The sequence below is a fragment of the Oncorhynchus mykiss genome, chromosome 3 (genome assembly GCF_057628025.1).
Source record: "Oncorhynchus mykiss isolate SJ-2025 chromosome 3, ASM5762802v1, whole genome shotgun sequence".
In the NCBI taxonomy this organism is placed as follows: domain Eukaryota; kingdom Metazoa; phylum Chordata; class Actinopteri; order Salmoniformes; family Salmonidae; genus Oncorhynchus; species Oncorhynchus mykiss.
This window is the reverse complement of record NC_143024.1, coordinates 25,529,054-25,553,397: the sequence shown is the minus strand read 5'-3', so window position 1 is coordinate 25,553,397 and position 24,344 is coordinate 25,529,054. Positions and strand designations below refer to the sequence as shown.

At 44.1% G+C, this 24,344-nt stretch overlaps 1 protein-coding gene across 3 annotated transcripts; it reads left to right on the top strand.

Moving 5' to 3' along the window:
- The first annotated feature begins 1,571 nt into the window (after positions 1-1,571).
- Positions 1,572-23,397, top strand: spaca6 (sperm acrosome associated 6). 3 transcript variants are annotated; one of them, XM_090226299.1, is made up of 9 exons: positions 1,572-1,785; positions 1,889-1,975; positions 3,395-3,466; positions 4,341-4,364; positions 4,689-4,766; positions 6,493-6,596; positions 6,886-7,042; positions 7,375-7,558; positions 14,035-14,782. In XM_090226299.1, exons 1-9 carry the CDS (start codon positions 1,572-1,574, stop codon positions 14,138-14,140), a joined length of 1,026 nt encoding a protein of 341 aa, XP_090082425.1. In that variant the 3' UTR covers positions 14,141-14,782. The 3 variants fall into 3 exon arrangements, with proteins under 3 accessions (XP_090082425.1, XP_090082420.1, XP_036831308.2); XM_090226294.1 differs by lacking the exons at positions 1,572-1,785; positions 1,889-1,975 and adding an exon at positions 21,981-23,397 and having other exon boundaries at positions 2,521-3,466; positions 14,035-14,106; XM_036975413.2 differs by lacking the exons at positions 1,572-1,785; positions 1,889-1,975 and adding an exon at positions 20,958-23,397 and having other exon boundaries at positions 2,521-3,466; positions 14,035-14,106.
- The last annotated feature ends 947 nt before the right edge of the window (positions 23,398-24,344 follow it).

Below are 24,344 nucleotides of genomic sequence, written 5' to 3'. Positions count from 1 at the left end.
CTAAGCCTAACGCTAATTCTAACCTTAACCCTAAACCCCCTAGAAATAGCATTTTACCTCGTGGGGACTAACACAATGTCCCCAGTTGGTCACACACAGGCACACACATGTATTTGTGCCCCCCCCCCCCCCACCCAGCTTTGAAGCTAGGGAGGCTGTCTGACTGGTTGTCTGACTCTGGCAGTCCTGGAGCAGACTCTTGGCCAATATTGATTAGCTTGTCTGTGTGGAGACAGATGAATGCTTTAGTACCCAGCTCACCATGCCACTGGAAATATATTAACTTGGTGTATTAGGCACCCTGTCTGGTTACCATGGAGACACACAGAGAGAGAGAGAGAGAGAGAGAGAGAGAGAGATGGGGAGAGTGGGGGTTGTGGGGGGAGGGGAGGGGAGGGGATAAGGGATGTGATGAGGCAGTGGGCTTGATTGGTAGTCTCTCTTTCTCTCTCTCTCTCTCTCTCTCTGTTATCCTTTATCTCTCTGTTGTCTCATGATCTCTCTTTTTCTCTCTTCCATGTCTTTATCCTTTTTTTCAACCTCTCTTTCTCGCTCATTAATTAGGGATTGGCACTTTTTTCCATCACTCATTATCTCAATAATTTCAGTGTCCTCCACTGCACAGGGTTTATTTCCCTTTCTGTTTCCCTCTCCCTCTCCAGACCACCAGTGAGCCTGTCTTCTTTCATTTTTGTTTTGGCTCCTTCACAGACAAACTTCTACTCTGTATTGTTACGGTTTCATGAGCATTTTAAACTCTCTTCACTCCCCCCCTAGTTTCCCCTCCCTCCCTCCCTCCCTCCCTCCCTCCCTCCCTCCCTCCCTCCCTCCCTCCCTCCCTCCCTCCCTCCCTCCCTCCCTCCCTCCCTCCCTCCCTCCGTCTGTCCGTCCGTCCCTCCCTCCCTCCCTCCCTCCCTCCCTCCCTCCCTCCCTCCCGCCGTCTGTCCGTCCCTCCCTCCCTCCCTCCCTCCCTCCCTCCCTCCCTCCCTCCCTCCCGCCGTCTGTCCGTCCCTCCCTCCCTCCCTCCCTCCCTCCCTCCCTCCCTCCCTCCCTCCCTCCCTCCCTGCCTCCGTCCGTCCGTCCGTCCCTCCCTCCCTCCCTCCCTCCCTCCCTCCCTCCCTCCATCCCTCTGCTCTGCAGTAAAACTGGTGCATTGTGGTAGCAGAGAGAGGGGACCAGAGACAATGGAATTGAGAAGAAAGGTGGTTGAAACTGACACAGGCAAAGAGAAGGCTTTGGTGCTCTTCCTATACCTAGTCATGAAGTGGGAGAGCATTTCACATGTATTACACTGTCATTGTCAGATATAAGTGGAGTGGTTTATTAAAGACACTTACACCTCAAGTGAAGATGAACATCTGCTCTGCACAAATCACCATGGGCTCAAAGACACAGCATTTCATTTAGTGTGTCATGCAAATGGAATATCCATGGAATCTGAATTAGAATTCTATGTGAATATCTTGTATCTCAGTGACATCCTTTATGACATCATACATTCATATTCAACAATACAGTAAGTTTTGGAACCTCAACCAACTTTTCCCACATGACAGCACATCATCCTGAAGATGTGGGAGTGGGGGTTGTGGGTTCTGTATGCCAGCACGTTGTTCAAACCCTCTTCTAGCTGCTATCAGTGCTTTGTGGAGGTTGAAGACAGCATACGTCTGTGTTGGGGACACGTCCTCACCGAATACAACATTCGAAATGTAGACTCGTGCTTTAAAAAACTAGAGAATATATTCAATAACAACCAGAAAGTGATTGAGGCAGGACGAGTTGGTGAGAAAACTGATCCTGTTTTATTTAGGCACTGTGATTTGGCTTCCCTAGATGGGTTATAAAATAAGAGGATGATAAGAACTTGGAACTTTGTATTTCTCAGGGAAAGGTTATGATCAGAAGCTGAAGGAGATCCTAAATGCTGAGATCATGCCCATGGCGGAGGAATTTGACAAGAAGATGAATGATGGTACAAGTCCTGCTGTCTGCGTCACTCCCAACAAAATAGTCCTTTCCTCATGTGCTTTCCTCACCGCTAATGGTGTTGGGAGATGACATTAAATAATTGCTTTTGGAGAGAGAGTTAGGTTATTACGGTGGATTTTGTTTTCTGCATACTGTATCACAGTCATGGATGTTCAAAGTTTGATCAGAAAGAACACTTTGCCTTCCAAGAATGGAATGGACATTTTATTTGATGCACACAACCACCATTACTAGGTATGACTGTGAGATGTGGTTGTCTTACCTAGCTACCTTAAGATAAATCCTCTGCAGATGTAGGGTCATCATTTGAGACAGTTTGCTACAGCAGGAAAATAATCCTGTAGCAACAGGAAATGTGAATTAATATGTGGATCATAATGAATGGACATTTGTGTAGGGGTTGATACATTTAAGGTAAAAACAAGTCTGAAATGTCAAAGTGTAAAGTACAAACTTCAAAAGTATTAAAACCTCAAATACACAACATGTTTTACATTTCCTGCTTTGCAGGGAAGTACCCCTGCAACAGGGTGATTCAATTGTAATCCTGTAACTGTAAGTCGCTCTGGATAAGAGTTTCGGCTAAATGACTAAGATGTAAATGTACTGTATAACTCTCTCTCAAACTTTCCTACATCCCCATGCTTTTTGATTCCCTTGTTTTACACTGGATGTTTTACACTGGATGTTTTACACTGGGGGCAGTGTTTTACACTGGATGTTTTACACTGGATGTTTTACACTGGGGGCAGTGTTTTACACTGGATGTTTTACACTGGATGTTTTACACTGGGGGCAGTGTTTTACACTGGATGTTTTACACTGGGGGCAGTGTTTTACACTGGATATTTTACACTGGATGTTTTACACTGGGGGCAGTGTTTTACACTGGATGTTTTACACTGGGGGCAGTGTTTTACACTGGATATTTTACACTGGATGTTTTACACTGAGGGCAGTGTTTTACACTGGGGGCAGTGTTTTACACTGGATGTTTTACACTGGGGGCAGTGTTTTACACTGGATGGTTTACACTGGGTATTTTACACTGGATGTTTTACACTGGATGTTTTACACTGGGGGCAGTGTTTTACACTGGATGTTTTACACTGGATGTTTTACACCTGATGTTTTACACTGGGGGCAGTGTTTTACACTGGATGGTTTACACTGGGTATTTTACACTGGATGTTTTACACTGGATGTTTTACACTGGGGGCAGTGTTTTACACTGGATGTTTTACACTGGATGTTTTACACTGGATTTTTTACACTGGGGCAGTGTTTCACACTGGATGTTTTACACTGGGGGCGGTGTTTTACACTGGATGTTTTACACTGGATGTAGCAATTGAGATATATTTTTCTCTCATTCTCTCCTCCTTCTCTCTCTATCCATCAGACACAGTGTATGACGAGAGGTTACTGACAGCTGCAGACAATTTCATTGCGGCTGCCTTCAAACTGCCTAGAGGTGAGACATAATCGCCTTCTCTCCCTTGTATTTCCTTTTCCTCACTACTACCTCACACCATATTTCAGAACCTTTCTTTCATATCCAGACCGTTACTTGCCATGGGGTAAGTAGCATCAGAGAAATGTCTTCATTCTTACCTTACCTTCCCAACCTGTCATCTGTATAGTGTGGACTCTGTATAGTATGGACTCTGTATAGTATGGGCTCTGTATAGTATGGACTCTGTATAGTATGGACTCTGTATAGTATGGGCTCTGTATAGTGTGGACTCTGTATAGTATGGACTCTGTATAGTATGGGCTCTGTATAGTATGGACTCTGTATAGTATGGACTCTGTATAGTATGGACTCTGTATAGTATGGGCTCTGTATAGTGTGGACTCTGTATAGTATGGACTCTGTATAGTATGGACTCTGTATAGTGTGGACTCTGTATAGTATGGACTCTGTATAGTATGTACTCTGTATAGTGTGGACTCTGTATAGTATGGACTCTGTATAGTATGGACTCTGTATAGTATGGACTCTGTATAGTATGGACTCTGTATAGTGTGGACTCTGTATAGTATGGACTCTGTATAGTATGTACTCTGTATAGTGTGGACTCTGTATAGTATGGACTCTGTATAGTATGGACTCTGTATAGTATGGACTCTGTATAGTATGGACTCTGTATAGCTCTGTATATTACTTTTATCAGTCTAACGATATACTTGGTTCTACACTGAACCATGTCAATCAAGTCAAGACAACTTGTCATGTCGATGTTCATCAGTAAAAATGTTTTTGTTGTTGTTGCTTAAATAGTTTTCTCTGCCTCTTCTTTCTTTCTTGTAATTTTTTTTGTTTTCCCCCTATTATCTCTACCCAGCTTCTGGATGTTTCCCTCCATGTGGTGAGTGACTGTTTCCTCCTCAAGTGTTCCTCCTCGCATGACCTTCCTGTTTAATCTCATGAACTCTTAGTAGCTCTGCTCAGCTATGGCCTCAACATGTTAAAAAGATTCCAACTATTCTATGAATCAATCTATGATAGCAAGGTAGTTGTAATACCTGCTGTCAATATAATAGTTAGTTAAAATAATTATACTAAGACATGTTATACGAAGTATTAAATATATTTAATTTCCTATTGAATTCCTATGGTATTTCCTTTCTATTCTACCTTGTTCTAGAAATGTATAGGCCATGTGTTGCATTTCCTCCCATGGGTTCCTCAGGTTTTCAGACTACTGGTTATGTCTACAACTGCATCACCTGTCAGTATGACTCCTGTGAGTTCCCACTTGACTGTCCAAGTGAGTAACAAAACCCCACCACATCAAATCTATTGACCATTCACACCGATTTTTTTCATAACTCAAATACCCTCATCTCCCCAATGCCTGGTTAAAATACTTAAAAGACTGTCTGTGTTAAAAGACTGTCTGTGTTAAAAGACTGTCTGTGCAGGACGGTCTGTGCAGGTCCGTTTGTGTTGGACTGTCCTTGTAGGTCTGTCTGTGTAGGACTGTGTATGTAGTTCTGTCTGTGTAGGACTGTGTATGTAGTTCTGTCTGTGTAGGACTGTGTATGTAGTTCTGTCTGTGTAGGACTGTGTATGTAGTTCTGTCTGTGTAGGACTGTGTATGTAGGTCTGTCTGTGTAGGACTGTATATGTAGTTCTGTCTGTGTAGGACTGTCCTTTTAGGTCTGTCTGTGTAGGACTGTGTATGTAGTTCTGTCTGTGTAGAACTGTGTATGTAGTTCTGTCTGTGTAGAACTGTGTATGTAGTTCTGTCTGTGTAGGACTGTCCTTTTAGGTCTGTCTGTGTAGGACTGTGTATGTAGTTCTGTCTGTGTAGAACTGTGTATGTAGTTCTGTCTGTGTAGAACTGTGTATGTAGTTCTGTCTGTGTAGGACTGTGTATGTAGTTCTGTCTGTGTAGGACTGTGTATGTAGTTCTGTCTGTGTAGGACTGTGTATGTAGTTCTGTCTGTGTAGGACTGTGTATGTAGTTCTGTCTGTGTAGGACTGTGTATGTAGTTCTGTCTGTGTAGGACTGTGTATGTAGGTCTGTCTGTGTAGGACTGTGTATGTAGTTCTGTCTGTGTAGGACTGTGTATGTAGTTCTGTCTGTGTAGAACTGTGTATGTAGTTCTGTCTGTGTAGAACTGTGTATGTAGTTCTGTCTGTGTAGGACTGTGTATGTAGTTCTGTCTGTGTAGGACTGTGTATGTAGTTCTGTCTGTGTAGGACTGTGTATGTAGTTCTGTCTGTGTAGGACTGTGTATGTAGTTCTGTCTGTGTAGGACTGTGTATGTAGTTCTGTCTGTGTAGGACTGTGTATGTAGTTCTGTCTGTGTAGAACTGTGTATGTAGTTCTGTCTGTGTAGGACTGTGTATGTAGTTCTGTCTGTGTAGGACTGTGTATGTAGTTCTGTCTGTGTAGGACTGTGTATGTAGTTCTGTCTGTGTAGAACTGTGTATGTAGTTCTGTCTGTGTAGGACTGTGTATGTAGTTCTGTCTGTGTAGGACTGTGTATGTAGTTCTGTCTGTGTAGGACTGTGTATGTAGTTCTGTCTGTGTAGGCTATACGTTACATAAGTGCATTTTCCCCTCATGAAAACATCCACTTGGTGTCTTTCATCCTTGAAATGTTCTTAGCAGTGAAGTCTGATGATTTTTTTGCACAGACAGCCTCCCCAAGGTACCCTTTAAATCCTTGGTTTCTTTATGTAAGGTGACAGTCCCCTCCCACACACCATGGTATTCATATCCACCCAGTGCTGCACAATTACTGTTCAGCATATCATCCCTTCCAGTGCACCCCGCTAGAGGCTGTATTTAAATATTATCATTAAGAAGACTCAGACTGCCACTGTCTGCTGCCCCCTGAGAACAGCTTCACCACAAGGTGAGAGAGTTTCACTGTGTGTGTGTGTGTGTGTGTGTGTGTGTGTGTGTGTGTGTGTGTGTGTGTGTGTGTGTGTGTGTGTGTGTGTGTGTGTGTGTGTGTGTGTGTGTGTGTGTGTGTCTACAGCAAAAAACATCACAGTCATGGAGAACAACCGGACACAGATGAGGTGTGACGTCCCCTTTCCCCTGCCTTATGAAATGAAAGTGGTCTGGAGGTTTGCAGAGGAGGTCAGTGGATGTTATGGGATGTAGCTAGTTCTCCTATCCTTAGAGTGCCAATGCTGGAGATAATGGCCTAGCCCTAGCATGTCCATCATTATACAGTACCCACTACAAATCCTCACAATCAGGGCCCAAGTATGTCTTTAGATGAGAAACTCTCCCAAAACGATGAGCTGAATTATTAAAGTCATATTATAAAACCCTCCCTTTTTCTGAAACTTCCATTTAGACATGATTCCTTTGTAGTGAGAGAAGATCAGAGGATTGTGCAGTCATGTTGTCCCCTGACTTGCAGATCAGGACCCAGCAGGTGGATCAGTTTGAGGAGGTGACAGTAGGGATAGACCGGCTCTACTCTATCCCCTCAGCTGGTCTGCGACACCAGGGTACATACCAGTGTGAGATCTACTCTGACCAGCGCTCCTTAGTCAGACTTTACTACCACCTCATAGGTAATGATAGTGTTGTAGAGAGACATTCATTCAAGTCCCATATTATTTTCTATGTGTTGTATGGTGGTGACTCGCCATTCACCATCAATGTGTAGCAAGGTGGTCATTTTGTGCCAGAGAGCTTAACCACACATCTTTGTATATATCTTTATAGTCGATGTATCTCCTCTCTTTTTCTCTGTTATCTCCTCTATCTATCTCTCTGTGCTCTGAGTCTCTGACCTCTCTCTCCGCCATCTCTATCTCTCCCTCAATCTCTCCATCCCCACTCCCTTCCTCAACCCTGTCCACCTGTCTTCTCTCTCTATCCCCCCCCCCCCCCCCTGACCTAGTCATCCCCCAGGTGGTTGTAGGCCACAGTGAGCTGCAGGAGATATTTGATCTGTCACTGCTTCCAGGGGGACAAATTGTCACTGTGCCTGGTGGATGGTCCCTTGCCCTCCTCCGTCTCCCCCCTCCCTCTCTCCTCACGGCCTGTCTGACTTCTCTGCTGCTGCTGCTCTTCCTCTCCCTGGGGTAAGTGAACAGAGCTGTACAGTACTGCAGATATACCCTTCACTGCCCACATACAAAGTACACTTTTAGAAAAAAGGGTTCCAAAAGGGTTCTTTGGCTGTTCCCATAAAAGGACCCTTTTTGGTTCCAGATAGAATCCTGATGAAGACATCTTGGCTGTTGAAACGATGTTGCTCCTAGAGTGTGCGGCTCTCCTTTTCTTTTTCAGTAACTCTTTTTTGTTCCGTGTAGAACCCCCTGGGGAAAGGGTTCTATGTGGAACCCAATAAGGTTCTACCTGGAACTAAAACGGTTCTAACCTGGAAACAAAACGTTTTTTCAAAGGCAGCGTTTCCCAAACATGGGAAACAACCAAGCTGTGCACATTTGGTTTTTGCCCTAACACTACACTGCTGATTCAAATGATCAAATCTTGATGATTAGATGATTATTTGAATGAGCTGTGTAGTGTTAGGACAAAAAACAAAACGTGCAATCCCGAAACGGCCCTGTTCTATGGGGAACGCCACAGAACCCTTTTAGGTTCTAGATAGCACCTTTTGTATACACCCTATATACCCTCGGTGTCAGTGTCCCAGCTCACATACAGTGCCTTGCGAAAGTATTCGTCCCCCTTGAACTTTGCGACCTTTTGCCACATTTCAGGCTTCAAACATAAAGATATAAAACTGTATTTTTTGTGAAGAATCAACAACAAGTGGGACACAATCATGAAGTGGAACGACATTTATTGGATATTTCAAACTTTTTTAACAAATCAAAAACTGAAAAATTGGGCGTGCAAAATTATTCAGCCCCCTTAAGTTAATACTTTGTAGCGCCACCTTTTGCTGCGATTACAGCTGTAAGTCGCTTGGGGTATGTCTCTATCAGTTTTGCACATCGAGAGACTGACATTTTTTCCCATTCCTCCTTGCAAAACAGCTTGAGCTCAGTGAGGTTGGATGGAGAGCATTTGTGAACAGCAGTTTTCAGTTCTTTCCACAGATTCTCGATTGGATTCAGGTCTGGACTTTTGACTTGGCCATTCTAACACCTGGATATGTTTATTTTTGAACCATTCCATTGTAGATTTTGCTTTATGTTTTGGATCATTGTCTTGTTGGAAGACAAATCTCCGTCCCAGTCTCAGGTCTTTTGCAGACTCCATCAGGTTTTCTTCCAGAATGGTCCTGTATTTGGCTCCATCCATCTTCCCATCAATTTTAACCATCTTCCCTGTCCCTGCTGAAGAAAAGCAGGCCCAAACCATGATGCTGCCACCACCATGTTTGACAGTGGGGATGGTGTGTTCAGCTGTGTTGCTTTTACGCCAAACATAACGTTTTGCATTGTTGCCAAAAAGTTCAATTTTGGTTTCATCTGACCAGAGCATCTTCTTCCACATGTTTGGTGTGTCTCCCAGGTGGCTTGTGGCAAACTTTAAACAACACTTTTTATGGATATCTTTAAGAAATGGCTTTCTTCTTGCCACTCTTCCATAAAGGCCAGATTTGTGCAATATACGACTGATTGTTGTCCTATGGACAGAGTCTCCCACCTCAGCTGTAGATCTCTGCAGTTCATCCAGAGTGATCATGGTGGATGGTCCCTTGCTAAGCGGAGGGCTACTGGTGAGCGCTACTACTCCTGTCTCTCCTTCAAGATCCTGCACTACCTTGTCGGTCCATCTACGCTGGACCGGTTCGTCAGCTTCCTGCAGTGCCTTAATAGACTCTGGGGCGGAGGGCTGTTTTATGGACGAGACCTGGGCTCGGGAACATGACATTCCTCTCAGACAGTTAAGGGAGTCCACGGCCTTGTTCGCCCTGGATGGTAGTCCTCTCCCCAGGATTCAGCGTGAGACGCTACCTTTAACCCTCACTGTTTCTGGTAATCATAGCGAAACCATTTCTTTTTTAATTTTTCGTTCACCTTTTACACCTGTTGTTTTGGGCCATCCCTGGCTAGTTTGTCATAATCCTTCCATTATTTGGTCTAGTAATTCTATCCTCTCCTGGAACGTCTCTTGTCTTGTGAAATGTTTAATGTCTGCTATCCCTCCTGTTTCCTCTGTCTCTTCTTCACAGGAGGAGCCTGGTGATTTGACAGGGGTGCCGGAGGAATATCACGATCTGCGCACGGTGTTCAGTCGGTCCAGGGCCACCTCTCTTCCTCCACACCGGTCGTATGATTGTAGTATTGATCTCCTTCCGGGAACCACTCCCCCCCGGGGTAGACTATACTCTCTGTCGGCTCCCGAACGTAAGGCTCTCGAAGATTATTTGTCTGTAGCTCTTGCCGCCGGTACCATAGTCCCCTCCTCCTCTCCCGCCGGAGCGGGGTTTTTTTTTGTTAAGAAGAAGGACGGGTCCCTGCGCCCCTGCATAGATTATCGAGGGCTGAATGACATAACAGTGAAGAATCGTTATCCGCTTCCTCTTATGTCTTCAGCCTTCGAGATCCTGCAGGGAGCCAGGTTTTTCACTAAGTTGGACCTTCGTAACGCTTACCATCTCGTGCGCATCAGGGAGGGGGACGAGTGGAAGACGGCGTTTAACACTCCGTTAGGGCACTTTGAATACCGGGTTCTTCCTTTCGGCCTCGCTAACGCTCCAGCTGTCTTTCAGGCATTAGTCAATGATGTCCTGAGAGACATGCTGAACATCTTTGTTTTCGTTTACCTTGACGATATCCTGATTTTTTCACCGTCACTCCAGATTCATGTTCAGCACGTTCGACGTGTCCTCCAGCGCCTTTTAGAGAATTGTCTTTTTGTGAAGGCTGAGAAGTGCTCTTTTCATGCCTCCTCCGTCACATTTCTCGGTTCTGTTATTTCCGCTGAAGGCATTAAGATGGATCCCGCTAAGGTCCAAGCTGTCATTGATTGGCCCGTCCCTAAGTCACGCGTCGAGTTGCAGCGCTTTCTCGGCTTCGCGAACTTCTATCGTCGTTTCATCCGTAATTTCGGTCAGGTGGCAGCCCCTCTCACAGCCCTTACTTCTGTCAAGACGTGCTTTAAGTGGTCCGTTTCCGCCCAGGGAGCTTTTGATCTCCTCAAGAATCGTTTTACATCCGCACCTATCCTTGTTACACCTGACGTCTCTAGACAGTTCATTGTCGAGGTTGACGCGTCAGAGGTGGGCGTGGGAGCCATTCTTTCTCAGCGCTCCTTCTCTGACGACAAGGTCCACCCTTGCGCGTATTTTTCTCATCGCCTGTCGCCGTCGGAACGTAACTATGATGTGGGAAACCGCGAACTGCTCGCCATCCGCTTAGCCCTAGGCGAATGGCGACAGTGGTTGGAGGGGGCGACCGTTCCTTTTGTCGTTTGGACTGACCATAGGAACCTTGAGTACATCCGTTCTGCCAAACGACTTAATGCGCGTCAGGCGCGCTGGGCGCTGTTTTTCGCTCGTTTCGAGTTCGTGATTTCTTATCGTCCGGGCTCTAAGAACACCAAGCCTGATGCTTTATCTCGTCTCTTCAGTTCTTCAGTAGCCTCCACTGACCCTGAGGGGATTCTCCCTGAGGGGCGTGTTGTCAGGTTGACTGTCTGGGGAATTGAGAGGCAGGTAAAGCAAGCACTCACTCAAACTCCATCGCCGCGCGCTTGTCCCAGGAACCTTCTTTTCGTTCCCGTTCCTACTCGTCTGGCCGTTCTTCAGTGGGCTCACTCTGCCAAGTTAGCCGGCCACCCTGGCGTTCGGGGTACGCTTGCTTCCATTCGCCAGCGCTTTTGGTGGCCCACCCGGGAGCATGACACGCGTCGCTTCGTGGCTGCTTGTTCGGTCTGCGCGCAGACTAAGTCCGGTAACTCTCCTCCTGCCGGCCGTCTCAGGCCGCTTCCCATTCCCTCTCGACCGTGGTCTCACATCGCCTTAGATTTTGTCACCGGACTGCCTTCGTCAGCGGGGAAGACTGTTATTCTTACGGTTGTCGACAGGTTCTCTAAGGCGGCTCATTTTATTCCCCTTGCTAAGCTTCCTTCTGCTAAAGAGACGGCACAAATCATCATCGAGAATGTTTTCAGAATTCATGGCCTTCCGTCAGACGTCGTTTCGGACAGAGGTCCGCAATTCACGTCTCAATTTTGGAGGGAGTTTTGCCGTTTGATTGGGGCTTCCGTCAGTCTCTCTTCCGGCTTTCACCCCCAGTCTAACGGTCAAGCAGAACGGGCCAATCAGACTATTGGTCGCATCTTACGCAGTCTTTCTTTTCGCAACCCTGCGTCTTGGTCAGAACAGCTCCCCTGGGCAGAATACGCCCACAACTCGCTTCCTTCGTCTGCGACCGGGCTATCTCCTTTTCAGAGTAGCCTCGGGTACCAGCCTCCGCTGTTCTCATCTCAGTTCGCCGAGTCCAGCGTCCCCTCCGCTCAGGCTTTTGTCCAACGTTGCGAGCGCACCTGGAAGAGGGTCAGGTCTGCACTTTGCCGTTATAGGGCGCAGACTGTGAGGGCTGCTAATAAGCGTAGAACTAAGAGTCTTAGATATTGTCGCGGTCAGAGAGTTTGGCTCTCCACTCAGAACCTTCCCCTTAAGACCACTTCTCGCAAGTTGACCCCGCGGTTCATTGGTCCGTTCCGTATTTCTCAGGTCATTAATCCTGTCGCAGTTCGACTTCTTCTTCCGCGATACCTTCGTCGCGTCCACCCGGTCTTCCATGTCTCCTGTATCAAGCCCGTTCTTCGCGCCCCCGCTCGTCTTCACCCCCCCCCCCCCCATCCTTGTCGAGGGCGCACCCATCTACAGGGTCCGTAGGATTTTGGACATGCGTCCTCGGGGCCGTGGTCATCAGTACCTAGTAGATTGGGAGGGGTACGGTCCTGAGGAGAGGAGTTGGGTTCCCTCTCGGGACGTGCTGGACCGTGCGCTGATCGATGATTTCCTCCGTTGCCGCCAGGTTTCCTCCTCGAGTGCGCCAGGAGGCGCTCGGTGAGTGGGGGGGTACTGTCATGTACTGTCATGTTGTGTCTTGTTTCTGTCCTTTCCCTTCACCCTGTCTCCCTCTGCTGGTCGTTGTTAGGTTACCTTTTCTCCCCCTCTTTTCCCCAGCTGTGCCTTGTCTCCTCCTAACTACCTCGTCACCCCTTTTCCCACCTGTTCCCTTTTTCCCTCTGATTAGGTCTCTATATCTCTCTCTGTTCCTGCTCCTGTCCTTGTCGGATTCTTGTTTGTGTTGTTCATGCCTGAACCAGACTATCGTCATGTTTGCTGCAACCTTGTCCTGTCCTGTCGGAACCTGCCGGTCCATCTGAGCCTACGTTTTGTTTTGTTATTAAAGAAGCTCTGTTTACGTTAATTCGCTTTTGGGTCCTCATTCACGCACCGTAACAGCACAGTGCTCCTTGCGATGTTTAAAGCTTGGGAAATCTTTTTGTATCCAAATCCGGCTTTAAACTTCTTCACAACAGTATCTCGGACCTGCCTGGTGTGTTCCTTGTTCTTCATGATGCTCTCTGCGCTTTTGACGGACCTCTGAGACTATCACAGTGCAGGTGCATTTATACAGAGACTTGATTACACACAGGTGGATTGTATTCATCATCATTAGTCATTTAGGTCAACATTGGATCATTCAGAGATCCTCACTGAACTTCTGGAGAGAGTTTGCTGTACTGAAAGTAAAGGGGCTGAATAATTTTGCACGCCCAATTTTTCAGTTTTTGATTTGTTAAAAAAGTTTGAAATATCCAATAAATGTCGTTCCACTTCCTGATTGTGTCCCACTTGTTGTTGATTCTTCACAAAAAAATGCAGTTTTATATCTTTATGTTTGAAGCCTGAAATGTGGCAAAAGGTCGCAAAGTTCAAGGGGGCCGAATACTTTCGCAAGGCACTGTGCACAGAGCTGTAGATAGACCTTTGACAGTGTTAGTATCCCTCCTCCCTCACAGATGGAGACAATCATTTTTATTCTATAGGCTATAGTATAGACGGTTATTAACGCAGAGAGTGCCTTAATACCCCTTAGCCGTGGCATATTCACCATACGGTGCATCTTCAGGCCTTATTGCTGTATTAAAGCCATGTTGCTGTAACAGCATCGGATTGCTTTTTTGCCGTGCTGCCAATAAAGATGGTTTGAATCTGAATGTGACTTAACCAGAGAAAGGGCTGTCCCTGTCAAATACGGACAGGCAGTTTCAAATCCTTTCATATCTAGTTTCCAGAACAGTAATGAGGTTCATGTTTGCTATGTAACTGTGACACTATATCTCATTTCTTGGGGCCTAAAATGATATGAACACTTAGAGCTCCAATAAGACCAAAAATATTAGATTCTCCCTCAAAAATTATACATATCTAGTCTCATATGATGGCCATCATACCCAATTCAGCACTCATACCAGAGCTGTTTTATTTATGCATTATGTCATGTGTATATTACAGATATTACCAAGGGGATATCCTAGTCTAGACATGGGTATAGTCTTACATATCACGGAGAAGCTCTCGTCTGGACTAACTCATCTGTGTACCTGGTTGTCACAGGATTCTGCACTGGTGGTCGATAAAGAAAGAGAAGAGTGATGTGGAGCAAGCTGAAGACGATCCAGATTCAAGGTGCCCAGTGCGGGAGATTTATCTACTGCAATAAAAACGAGCAATCGGTCTTTAGCTGGTTTCACCACTAGAGGGCGATAAGCACATGTTAATATCTGTAACTTCAGTGCTTTAAGGCAGGAGTCATTAAGATCGGTTGCCTTACCTTCCTGATGTAAGACAGTATTTGTTATAATGACAATGATTAGGCTACTATCATCACCACATACTGTGGCATGGTGAGACCAGGGAATGCTTTATGGGACAGATTCAACACATGTTTACTTGTTCAAAGACCCTTACTGTTATGACAGATTCGATGTGATACATAATGTGACCTTTTTAATTAAGAAATCCTCAAACCTCAACCCTAACCTAGCCTCAACCCTTACCGTAACCCTAGCTTCATTTCCACATCCCGGCTCAACCCTAACCCTCAACCCTCAACCCTAACCCTCAACCCTAACCTTAACCCTAACAAAAAAATAATTAGACACAGATTGTTAACTGTTAACTGTTAACTGATCATTAACTGTGACAGACATATGGATTAAAACTATTGTATGAATTAACCCCTTCATTGGTTGAAAAAGATAGATCTAAAGAATGGTTTAAGCGATTTAGAAAATACAAAGTAATCTATTGTATTGTGTTTAATATAAAACTTTATTTTGCCCTGGTGAGGCAGACAAAGTTATGCTACAGTATTGTCAACTTGATGTGGCTCATGAGTATTACTGTATTATTAGTTCACTGTATTCTGGCTAGGTGGTTGTGAGACTATTGTGACACTGACCATACCATGATGGAGGGAACATGATCTGAGGAGAGGCGGAGCGTTACTGGCGTTATAAACCCTCAGTGTGTGTCTAAATATATACAGACATGACTCATCGCTTAACCCAGCCATTTAACAGGCGCTGAGGGTGTATTTTTTTCCTATGGTTTGTTCAGTTGTCTGGGCAATGGGTGATGCATCAAGGGGCCTCCTAGCTGGAAGTGTATTCTAGATTTGATCAAACCTGGAATCAAATTTTCCACTTCATGATATGCTGTTGTGGTTTGTGGCTTTTTGACCACCTACCGGACCAAACACTCTTTTTATTTAGTTTTTCTTAACCTTTATTTAACGAGGCAAGTCAGTTTTAAGAACACATTTTTATTTACAATGACGGCCTACCCCGACCAAACCCGGACGACGCTGGGCCAATTGTGCGCCTCCCTATGGGACTCTCAATCACGGCTGGATTTTATGGAGTTAATGGAGAAACCAAGGCAGAATCTCAAATTTGATGAAAATCACTACTATATCCAGTTGAAGTCGGAAGTTTACATACACCTTAGCCAAATACATTTAAACTCAGTTTTTCACAATTCCTGACATTTAATCCTAGTAAAAAATCCCTGTCTTAGGTCAGTTAGGATCACCACTTTATTTTAAGAATGTGAGATGTCAGAATAATGCTAGAGAATGATTTATTTTAGCTTTTATTTATTTCATCACATTCCCAGTAGGTCAGAAGTTTACATAGAATCAATTAGTATTTGGTAGCATTGCCTTTAAATTGTTTAACTTGAGTCAAAAGTTTCGGGTAGCCTTCCACAAGCTTCCCACGATAAGTTGGGTGAATTTTGGTCCATTCCTCCTGACAGAGCTGGTGTAACTGAGTCAGGTTTGTTGGCCTCCTTGCACGCACACGCCTGTTCAGTTCTGCCCACAAATGTTCTATAGGATTGAGATCAGGGCTTTGTGATGGCCACTCCAATACCTTGACTTTGTTGTCCTTAATCCATTTTGCCACAACTTTGGAAGTATGCTTGGGGTCATTGTCCATTTGGAAGACCCATTTGCGACCAAGCTTTAACTTCCTGACTGATGTCCTGAGATGTTGCTTCAATATATCCACATAATTTTCCTGCCTCATGATGCCATCAATTTTGTGAAGTGCACCAGTCCCTCCTGCAGCAAAGCACCCCCACAACATGATGCAGCCATCCCTGTGCTTCAAGGTTGGGATGGTGTTCTTCGGCTTACATGCCTCCCCTTGCATTTTACTTCAGTCATAAACTGTAGATTCATTCAATCAAACGCATTCAATTCAATAATTGAAAAAAAGTACCTCAATTTTCATTGAGTTGACATGAATTGACTTTGACCACAACCCTGTACACCACATGATCGCAGCATTTTATCATTGAGCATTAACCTTAACTTAGAGTCACCAATATCGCAAAGATGAATATATGTCACAAATCAGCCCAACGTTAGAGCCTGCCCCAGCCTCGACCACACCTGTAGCTTCCATCCTCATGGGGCTCTATATCACTCTGACAGAGGTCACATCACTGACTTCTACTGTCATTTTACCAGAGAAAAGGTAGTTCTATGTAATCACATCAGGTAAACCTGGAACTTGGCTTTGTTTGAAGTCCCCATTGATGTTCCCAGTACTCTACAGATGATGATTCCCAGTACATCCTAACAGATGATGATGGACTGGACCCTCAAATTGTATTAAACTTTTATAAGGGAGTCAAGCTGAGACCAAGGTCTCTTTTACAGATGAGCCTGATGAAGGAACCAAGGTCTCTTTATTTGATGGACGATTTGGCTGCTTTTGTGTGTCCGTCATCGTTTGGAAAGGATTATGCTTTGTAAATGACATGCATTACATGCCAACTTATGTTTTGGTATCTTGGAGCCTGACCCTTTTCATCTCAACAACAAAGGCCTTTCCTTCAACTTGACTGGCACAAAGCATGGTCGTAATACAATTATATCATCAGGGTGACATCTTTTGAGACCTCATGGTCAGGTTGTTGTAAAATAAGGTTTTTAAATGTCTTTTTAGCGACCAGAAAAACACTTCTTTACCTGCTTCTCTGACCTGATACCAATCAAAATATGACATATTTCCCAGACGTCTCGATGTCGGCGTGATAAAATATGACATATTTCCCAGACGTCTCGATGTCGGCGTGATAAAATATGACATATTTCCCAGACGTCTCGATGTCGGCGTGATAAAATATGACATATTTCCCAGACGTCTCGATGTCGGCGTGATAAAATATGACATATTTCCCAGATGTCTCGATGTCGGCGTGATAAAATATGACATATTTCCCAGACGTCTCGATGTCGGCGTGATAAAATATGACATATTTCCCAGACGTCTCGATGTCGGCGTGATAAAATATGACATATTTCCCAGACGTCTCGATGTCGGCGTGATAAAATATGACATATTTCCCAGACGTCTCGATGTCGGCGTGATAAAATATGACATATTTCCCAGACGTCTCGATGTCGGCGTGATAAAATATGACATATTTCCCAGACGTCTCGATGTCGGCGTGATAAAATATGACATATTTCCCAGACATCTCGATGTCGGCGTGATAAAATATGACATATTTCCCAGACATCTCGATGTCGGCGTGATAAAATATGTACAGTATTTTGGGTGTAATAACGTCTGACGTCTTTTCAACCAGAAAAACAATTTACAGCCAGAAGTTTACGTCATGCCAATTGTCCCCTGTCCAGAAGCATCTCAGCCCATAGAAAGAATCAGTGTAGTTGGAACCAAGACAACTGTTTTTGCGATGATTCCAGTAATGGATTGTGACCTCACCAAGTGAGTGTGCAGTTTGTTACCTTACCCAATCAACCCTGAGGAACTCCCAGACAGTCCATAGGCTCCCCAGCCTGAGGAAACTCCCTTAGCTAGAGGCGTTGAAATACAGTATGACAAAAATAACCTCTGAGAAATGGTGTAATCTTACAGGATATTCCACCCCCCTCCTCCTTTTCCAACTCTGAGAGGCAAACCTGGAGGTTTTATCGTAACTCTCACTGGGTGGGAAAAGTAGCGTAGTTTCCATAGCAGTTGTTGCGTTTTGGTGGTAGTTAGGGGTAGTTAAAACTAGTGGAAGTCCATTTCAGTTGCATTACAATGCGTGTTCTCTGTCCGCATTTCACCTTTGTCCTTCTTGCTGTCTTCATCTGTCATGCCTCACAACACGATTCACGTAAGACCTCAACATCTACTGGTTTCGCTGCATCTCGTACGATTATGAGGTCGTTGTGGTACTAATGACAGTAATGAGAATCACGATCATATGATTACATTTACATAGCACTTCTCACAAGGCCGCAAAGCACTTCACTGTGCGTTGTCATCCCGTCCACAGTGATTTGAGAACATCAGCTCCATTGGTATCAAAGTGGGTGACTATTGATATGGAATGACTTTGAAACCTTGATGGAGAGGTGGAGATGGGAAGGAGATAGATCCGACCCTCAAACTTGCAATACACACACACACACCACATCTTTCCGTTTAGTCACATTACTGTGGGAGCAGTATGTCTCTCGTTGGGCTGCCAGCTGAGATCACTCCTCCCAGACGCAGGGCAGGAGGCCTAGACAGGGTGGAGGAGGAAGGGATCATTTGAACCAGCTGCCAGGGGTAGTGATCTCCTGCTTCGTCACACAGAGACCTCCTCAGACCCTGTGTGACCAACTAACAGCCTGGGAACCCTGGCCTGGGTCCCAACATAAACCCAGCCCCTCATATCAGCATCCTCCATCCACATCTCTGCGTCTGGGCTTTCACAGACGGTCAGGGCGTTTGGGGATAGTCACGTCATATATGTCACCTTATCAGATAGTATATATATCACATAGTCCCCCTCCTAAGGCAAGAAGTTAGTGAAGCCAGAAGTCTATAACATGATATCAACCCACATCTAGTGAGGGTGATGAGTAATGGTGATGACATAAACTGCTACCCTTCAGACCCTCACATACTCACCACAAGAATGTTTTGACTCATTTTAATCACCACCCTTGTTGTACTGGCAGTATTGACCGGCACTGGCTATCACCAGTTAGATTGGTTAGATTGATACTTAATACAGGGAAGCTGCCCAAAGTCATCATTTATGCATATAATTAAAAAAATTTAAATAAAAATTATCCTCAATTTCGTGGTATCCAATTGGTAGTAGTTACCAATCCATTATTTTATATATATATATATATATATATATATATATATATATATATATATATATATATATATATATATATTTACCCCTTTTTTCTCCCCAACTTCGTGATATCCAATTGGTAGTCTTGTTTCGTCGCTGAAACTCCCGTACGGACTCGGGAGAGGCAAAGGTTGAAAGCATCCTCCGAAACACAACCCAACCCAGCCAGCCACACCAATGTGCTGGAGGAAACACCGTACACCTGGCGACCTGGTCAGCGTGCTCTCCACCTGGCCCGCTAGTGCGGCAAGGATATCCCTGCCGGCCAAACGCTCCTTAACCCGGACGACACTGGGCCAATTGTGCGCCACCCCATGAGCCTCCCAATCACACAGAGCCTGGGCTCAAACCCAGAATCTCTGGTGGCACTGCGCCACCCGGGAGGCCCTATTTATGCACATAATTAATGTCATGTTAGTGCTCCCACTAACACATACAATACCCTGTAATATCATCATAAAATAGATTTTTTATCTCAATGTGACTCCCTGTTTAAATAAAGGTTGTAAGAAAAATGTAAGAAAAATAAATACAATTAATTGGGAGATGTGATGCGGAGGGATATTGATACGCCACAGTATCAATTATTTTAAAAACTACAGAATTCCCCAAATTTTTGGGGGTGTTTTTACATAAATGCACTGTAATCAAAGCTTTAAAGGTCCAATGCTGCTAATTGTTATATCTCAATACCATTTCAGGGTAAAAACTTGCAAGAAATTAGCTTTAAATTGCAAGAAATTAGCTTTAAAACTGAAAAAAATATCTCTGCCCCAAGGCAACATATTTTGAATTGCAGGAAATTTGCTTTATAACTACAAAATGTTCTCTCTGATGCCGACAGGGTAGCCTTTAAAATGTTTTTTTCCCATGGCCTGAGAGTTGATTAGTTAAGCCATGCCACTGCAGAAGCCACTGCAGAAGTCGTAGTAAAACTGCAACAACCTTTCATTCAATAGAATAAAAGAACAGTACAAAAATAACAGGTATCAGAATAAAAACGTCAATAACAACAATAACGTCAATGACGTCAATAATAACAAATAGTCGATTTGAGTATGATTTGTCCTAATAAATAAACAAAAAAGTACCAGGCTTGAATACATCTGATTGGGTTTTAAGACCTGTTGTTGTGGACTATAGATACTGTAACTACTCCAGAAGATAACTGTCTGAACTTACTGTTACAGAGACTCACTCAGGTGCAGCCCTGCATCATGTAACACTGACTGACTGACTGACTAGTAGGAATTGTGTTATGATATTATGAGGGGGACTCTGATGATTTTGCTATCAAAAAAGGGGTCCCTGACGCAAAAATTACTTGGGTACCCCTGCCTTAGAATATAAACTCAGCAAGAAAAGAAATGTCCTCTCACTGTCAACTGCGTTTATTTTCAGAAAACTTAACATGTGTAAATATTTGTATGAACATAACAAGATTCAACAACTGAGACATAAACTGAACAAGTTCCACAGACATGTGACTAACAGAAATTGAAAAATGTGTCCCTGAACAAAGGGGGGGTCAAAATCAAAAGTAACAGTCAGTATCTGGTGTGGCCACCAGCTGCATTATGTACTGCAGTGCATCTCCTCCTCATGGACTGCACCAGATTTGCCAGTTCTTGCTGTGAGAAGTTACCCCACTCTTCCACCAAGTCACCTGCATGTTCCTGGACATTTCTGGGGGGAATGGCCATAGCCCTCACCCTCCGATCCAACAGGTCCCAGACGTGCAACAGGTCTCAGACGTGATTGAGATCCGGGCTCTTCGCTGGCCATGGCAGAACACTGACATTCCTGTCTTGCAGGAAATCATCTGGAGGGTCATGGCAGGATGAGCAGGAAGGGTACCACATGAGGGAGGAGGATGTCTTCCCTGTAACGCACAGCGCTGAGATTGCCTGCAATGACAACAAGCTCAGTCCGATGATGCTGTGATACACCGCCCCAGACCATGACCATCCACCTCCAAATCGATCCCGCTCCAGAGTACAGGCCTCTGTGTAACGCTCATTCCTTCGACGATAAACGCGAATCTGACCATCACCCCTGGTGAGACAAAACTGTGACTCGTCAGAGAAGAGCTCTTTTTGCCAGTCCTGTCTGGTCCAGCGACGGTGGGTTTTTGCCCATAGGGACGTTGTTGCCGTTGATGTCTGCTGAGCCCCTGCCTTACAACAGGCCTACAAGCCCTCAGTCCAGCCTCTCTCAGCCTATTGTGGACAGTCTGAGCACTGATGAAGGGATTGTGCGTTCCTGGTGTAATTTGGGCAGTTGTTGTTGCCATCCTGTACCTCTCCCTCTTGTTAAACAGAAAACCCAAACATATGGCAGAAGATCCACACGGTCTGCCATGAGAGGTGACTGTATAGTTCCCTTAAGGAAAAGCACCTTTAGTTATCCGTTTTCTCTGTGAGAGCTTCCCATGTCTGAAATACACGCAATCAGACACACATAACTGCACCATATATCACACTTTCACAAAATGCTTGAAAACATGGCTAAAGGTCAATCAGATTTGTGAACATGGTCCCTAGCTGTGTGTTGCCGCTTTCCATGTTGTCTGTTGTCTGTAGCTTGTGAGGTGTGGAAACACTTTGTTGCTTTTATGAATTTTGTCTTGCTGCTTTTTGTTCTATGTTGCTATGTATGTATGCTATGTCTTGCTTGTCCTATGTTGCTATTGTCTATATTGTAATTGTTTTTAATAACCTTCCCAGGGACTGCGGTTGAAAATTAGCCGGCTGGCTAAAACCGGCACTTTTACTGAAACGTTGATAAATGTGCACTGTCCCTATAAAAATGTAAATAAATAAAATAAACTCCCGCAGGTGTGATGTTTCGGATGTACCGATCCTGTGCAGGTGTTGTTACACGTGGTCTGCCACTGCAAGGACGATCAGCTGTCCATCCGGTCTCCCTGTAGCGCTGTCTTAGACGTCTCACAGTACGGACATTGTAATTTATTTCCCTGGCCACATCTGCAGTCCTCATGCCTCCTTGCAGCATGCCTAAGGCACGTTCACGCAGATGAGCAGGGACCCTGGGCATCTTTCTTTTGGTGTTTTTCAGAGTCAGTAGAAAGGCCTCTTTAGTGTCCTACGTTTTCATAACTGTGACCTTAATTGCCTACCGTCTGTAAGCTGTTAGTGTCTTAACGACCGTTCCACAGGTGCATGTTCATTAATTGTTTATGGTTCATTGAACAAGCCTGAGAAACAGTGTTTAAACCCTTTAAGATGAAGATCTGTGAAGTTATTTGGATGTTTACAAATTATCTTTGAAAGACAGGGTCCTGAAAAAGGGACGTTTCTTTTTTGCTGAGTTTGTTATTAAAGGAATGCATTTATTCATTTACACACTTTTTTCCTACACAAAGAGCAATAGTAAATGTTCCATGACAGATTTGGACCAGTGGTTTAACCAGTTGATAATGCTGTTGTCGTGTTCATTTAACCAGGTGATAATGCTGTTGTCGTTTTCATTTAACCAGTTGTTAATGCTGTTGTAGTGTTCATTTAACCAGTTGATAATGCTATTGCAGTGTTAATTTAACCAGTTGATAATGCTGTTGTAGTGTTCATTTGACCAGTAGATAATGCTGTTGTAGTGTTCATTTAACCAGTTGATAATGCTGTTTTAGTGTTCATTTAACCAGTTGATAATGCTGTTGTAGTGTTCATTTGACCAGTAGATAATGCTGTTGTAGTGTTCATTTAACCAGTTGATAATGCTGTTTTAGTGTTCATTTGACCAGTTGATAATGCTGTTGTAGTGTTCATTTAACCAGTTGATAATGCTATTGCAGTGTTCATTTAACCAGTTGATAATGCTGTTGTAATGTTCATTTAACCCGTTGATAATGCTGTTGTCGTGTTCATTTAACTGGTTGATAATGCTTTTGTAGTTTTCATTTAACCGGTTGATAAGGCTGTTGTAGTTTTCATTTAACCGGTTGATAATGCTGTTGTAGTTTTCATTTAACCGGTTGATAATGCTGTTGTAGTGTTCATTTGACCAGTTGATAATGCTGTTGTAGTGTTCATGTAACCAGTTGATAATGCTGTTGTGGTTTTATTTGACCAGTTGATAATGCTGTTGTAATGTTCATTTAACCAGTTGATAATGCTGTCGTAATGTTCATTTAACCAGTTGATAATGCTGTTGTAATGTTCATTTAACCAGTTGATAATACTGTTGTGGTGCTCATTTCGGTCCGTTGCACATCTATAAATGAAAGACCAATCATCATTGTCAGAGCAATATATATCTGTTTATTAACATTTTGATAACATCACAAGGTATTTGCTTATAGAATTGCTTGTGATCTTTAAAGTTAGCTCTGACAAGTTCGTTCAGCTTATTATAATTGGGAAGGGGATACCTTGTCAGTTGAACAACTGAAAGGATTCAACTGAAATTTGTCTTCCACATTTAACCCAAACCCTCTAAATCAGAGAGGTGCGGGGGACTGCCTATAATTGACGTCCATGTCACCAGTTGTTGGGGGTTAACTGCCTTGCTCATGGGCAGATCGGCATATGTTTCAACCTTGCCGGTTAAGCGATTTGAACCTGTGACCTTTCGGTTACTGGCCCAACACTCTTAACCGCTAGGCTACCTGCTGCCCCCAGCATGATGCTTCACACAGCTAATATTTTCTCTGCAAGACAGGCTCTTTAACACTCTGTTATTGTTACATAGCAGTGTTTAAAAACAAATGGGTGTCACTTACACAATTAGTATATACAGTAATGAACTGTTTTCAGCCTCTTTTAGAACTTCCACCCACCCAGACCTGTCATAAAAGTGTTTGTATGGAACAAAAACAGCAACAAAGACTCTCCTCCCTCTACCAGTCAAATGAAACCAATGCAAAGCAACTGGCCCTCTAACTGCCCTGAGAGGTCAGAAATGTTGACTCTACATCAGTAATTATACCTCTTGATGAGCAACGATGACCCTTCTGATGATAGATGTCTCTAACAGAACCTCTAATTTCTCAGATTATCATGTGTTGCACAATGGAAATGGCACGTCTTTCCTACAGTCAACAGAACCATTAGTGGATAGTACATCATGCAGACATTCCATTGTAAACTAGGGGCCAGTATTAGGGGCTACAGTAAAGGAATAAATGGTAGATTATGGGTTATCGAAATTTTGGGAATTACTCTTACCTATCAACTGTCAGG